This window comes from Rhinopithecus bieti, unplaced genomic scaffold (genome assembly GCF_001698545.2).
Source record: "Rhinopithecus bieti isolate Rb0 unplaced genomic scaffold, ASM169854v2 scaffold_32193, whole genome shotgun sequence".
Lineage (NCBI taxonomy): Eukaryota > Metazoa > Chordata > Mammalia > Primates > Cercopithecidae > Rhinopithecus > Rhinopithecus bieti.
In genome coordinates this window covers 164,890-168,360 of record NW_016813657.1, presented here as the reverse complement: position 1 = coordinate 168,360, position 3,471 = coordinate 164,890, and the positions used below count along the sequence as shown (strand labels likewise).

General features: G+C 42.9%; 1 protein-coding gene across 1 annotated transcript; it reads left to right on the top strand.

The window, feature by feature from the left end:
- The first annotated feature begins 477 nt into the window (after positions 1-477).
- Positions 478-1,846, top strand: LOC108513165 (sperm protein associated with the nucleus on the X chromosome N1-like). The gene is given in 3 exon segments (XM_017848853.1): positions 478-913; positions 1,551-1,585; positions 1,587-1,846. Coding segments are annotated over 3 exon segments (306 nt in total). The 5' UTR covers positions 478-835; the 3' UTR covers positions 1,780-1,846.
- Positions 1,847-3,471: the final 1,625 nt, after the last annotated feature.

Below are 3,471 nucleotides of genomic sequence, written 5' to 3'. Positions count from 1 at the left end.
TGAATACCCACTCCTTCCCCCACCCCACATACTAGTAGAATCCATGTTGGCAGACTATGTTTACTATGAACATACACCCCTGATTTGAAACAAAACTAGGATACACAGTAAAGAATGTTTATTCACTAAAGTTTTGACAGACTGAAGGGCATTATTTCAGATTGGAAAGAGGAAATTTAAAAGAACTACATGGACATTGCGTAAAAGAACATAGGTTGAAATTTGCCTGGCAGTAGCCTAAAAATAAATGGTCTTCAATGGTGCATATGAAGGAACTGTAGGAGGGAAGTGGGATAATTCACGTCTCCACCAATAATTAAATGTAGCCACACTAGCTTGGAGGGATTTGAGGTGAGACATCTAAAATAGTAGGTCATGGTGGGTGCTGGAAGACAAAAGACTCAACCACTTAATAGGAATGGCTGTGGGGAAGGGCTTGAAGGAACCATCCTCTCGCTTCCATGTGAGCCATGAACATTAAACATGGAGAAATGAGGAGCGGCAGCAGATCCGTTTGGGATGCATCATCTTCAGGGGATGCTGAAAAAACAACAGCATTTGGTTTCCTCTACACCCCTTTCCCCTCCCCCGCAAGCCCAGGGAGTGGGCTGCAGTGGTGCTTTGTGATGCCAAAGCCACCCTAGGACTGCCATTGGCTGGGATGCTGCCTGTATGATCAAACAAAGCTCAAGGGCGTGGCTTTGCCTTGTCACCAGGAGGGTATATATAGGGAGGGCAAGAGCTCTGGGACATCCCCCTGGGAAGCTTCAATATAGCTGTGGAAGTCTGGACTCTACAAGAGCCTACTAGAGACATTCTACAACCTACCACAATCATGGAACAGCCAACTTCAAGCACCAACAGGGAGAAGATGAAGGGCCCCTGTGAATCCAACAACAACAAAAATGATGAGGTAAGGTTGTTAGGTTTTGAAGTGAAGGCGAGGGTGAAAGAAAGACACACAGAGAAAGGGCGGCTCAAACAGCAACACAAGAATATGGCAGACACCTGTGGAAGTGGACAAGCTTATTGCCAGAGTCCACTGCCACTTACAGGCCAGGTTACTTACAGGTATGGGTGGGAGGGAGCTGGGCAGTATGGCTTGCTGCCTGGCAGGATATTAATAAGATGTCTTATGATCAGGTGTTTTGGCCCTTTTTCCAGTGGAATATCATTGTGGTGTTCCTTAGAACTCTGCTAAGCAAGATATGATAGGGATGTTTCTTTAGTTGAGTCTTTATGAACCCTGTGGTCAGGTGGTTAGGCAGGATGTTTCTCATGGCCTGAACCCCCATGTAATGTTTCACTTTGACCAAGGTCTGCAAAATAGCAAACAGCTTACACAATTGTGCAGTTTGGACTAACAGATGACCCTACCCATCCTCCTCTTCTTCCCCATAGATCCCTACCCTATGATTCCACCTTGTTCTTCTCTGGCACAAACCCCTTCTTCAACCTGCATTCCTTCTCATAAAGACCCCTTGCTATCCAGTCTCTATCCTATTCACCCAAAATAATGTCTTTCTGGCCTCTCCCTGCTTTCTTAACAGATGCAGGAGACACCAAACAGGGACTTAGCCCCAAACCGAGTTTGAAAAGACAAAAACATCAGAATATCCAACATTATTAATGTTTCCCTACAAGAAGTTTAAGAAAATAAGTTCAAGTCAAGTGGAGAATTACCAATCCCGAGGGAACACCATCTATCCAATTCAAGAGGAGGAGGAGGAAGACCTAGATTCTTTTGAAGGATCTTCACAGGAGGGTGGGGAGGACTAGTCTCACATGGAGAAACCAGATTGGTCAAATCCTCACCACTGATGGCAATGATTACAATAAAATCAAGTTGGAGGAGCTGATGACTGTGTATATCTCTGCCTGTTTTCTGAAGGTTGTGAAGAAAGGAAGGGAAGATGTAGGCATTTCAGAAGGGAGGGATATGAGATCCTGTAGGGTTGGTGGACAGATCCACATGTTGACAGTTAGCCCCACATTGTACATAAGGACTGGGGGAGAACTGATTCCTGGAAACACATTTTCTTCTTAAAATTTTATCTCACAAAATAGAAAGAAAAGGACTTGGAGTTTCTTGGAGCGTGTGAATATGTAGAAGGGCATATAAAAAGATATGTATTGTGTGTAGGTGACAGTGACACTCTTTCCAGAAATGAAGACATCAAAATCACCACCTCCAGGCCACATACCTCATAGTGGTGTGGGTTGTAACTCACCCAAGGCTGTGAGGCACTGAAGCCCCTCAAAAGGACCAAAAACCTCCACCCTACATACAGTAAGACAGCGTGTCACACACATAAAAATAATGGTGTTTGGAGGCCATGGTCCCAATACTAGGGCATTTCCTTTTTAAAAAACACCAGATGGAGCAGAAGCCTACCAAGTGTGGGACACTGGGAGTGGCCATTGTCTACTGCAGGCAATAAATGAAAGCATAGTCTACAGAGAAATCGAATACAATTATACAAGTAAAAGTTGGTATTTTCTTTATCACTTTCATACACTAGCATTTCTTTTTTCTTTTTCTTTTTTATTGATTTATTTTTTATTACATTTTAAGTTCTGGGGTACATGTGCAGAACCTACAATTTTGTTACATAGGTATACATGTGCCATGGTGGTTTGCTGCACCCATCAACCCGTCATCTACATTAGGTATTTGTCCTAATGCTATCCCTGCCCTAGCCCCTCACCCCCTGACAGGCCCTGGCATGTGATGTTCATCTCCCAGTGACCATGTGTTCTCGTTGTTCAAGTCCCACTTATGAGTAAGAACATGTCGTGTTTGGTTTTCTGTTCTTGTGTTAGTTTGCTGAGAATGATGGTTTTCAGTTTCGTTCATGTCCCTGTAAAGGACAAGAACTCATCCTTTTTTATGGCTGCATGGTATTCCATGGTACATATGTGCCATATTATGTTTATCCAGTCTATCATTGATGGACATTTGGGTTGGTTCCAAGTCTTTGCTATTGTGAATAGTGCCACAATAAACACACGTGTGTGCATGTGTCTTTATAGTAGTATGATTTATAATCCTTTGGGTATATACCCAGTAATGGGATTGCTCAGTCAAATGGTATTTCTACTTCTAGATCCTTGAGGACTTGCCACACTGTCTTCCACAATGGTTGAACTAATTTACACTCCCACCAACAGGGTAAAAGCATTCCTATTTCTTCACATCCTCTCCAGCATCTGTTGTTTCCTGGCTTTTTAATGATCGCCATTCTAAATGGCGTTAGATGGTATCTCATTGTGGTTTTGATTTGCATTTCTCTGATGGCCAGTGATGATGAGCATTTTTTCATGGGTCTGTTGGCTGTATGCATGTCTTCTTTTAAGAAGTGTCTGTTCATATCCTTTGCCCACTTTTTGATGTGATTGTTTGTTTTTTTCTTGTAAATTTGTTTGAGTTCTTTGTAGGTTCTGGATATTAGCCCTTTGTCAGATGAGTAG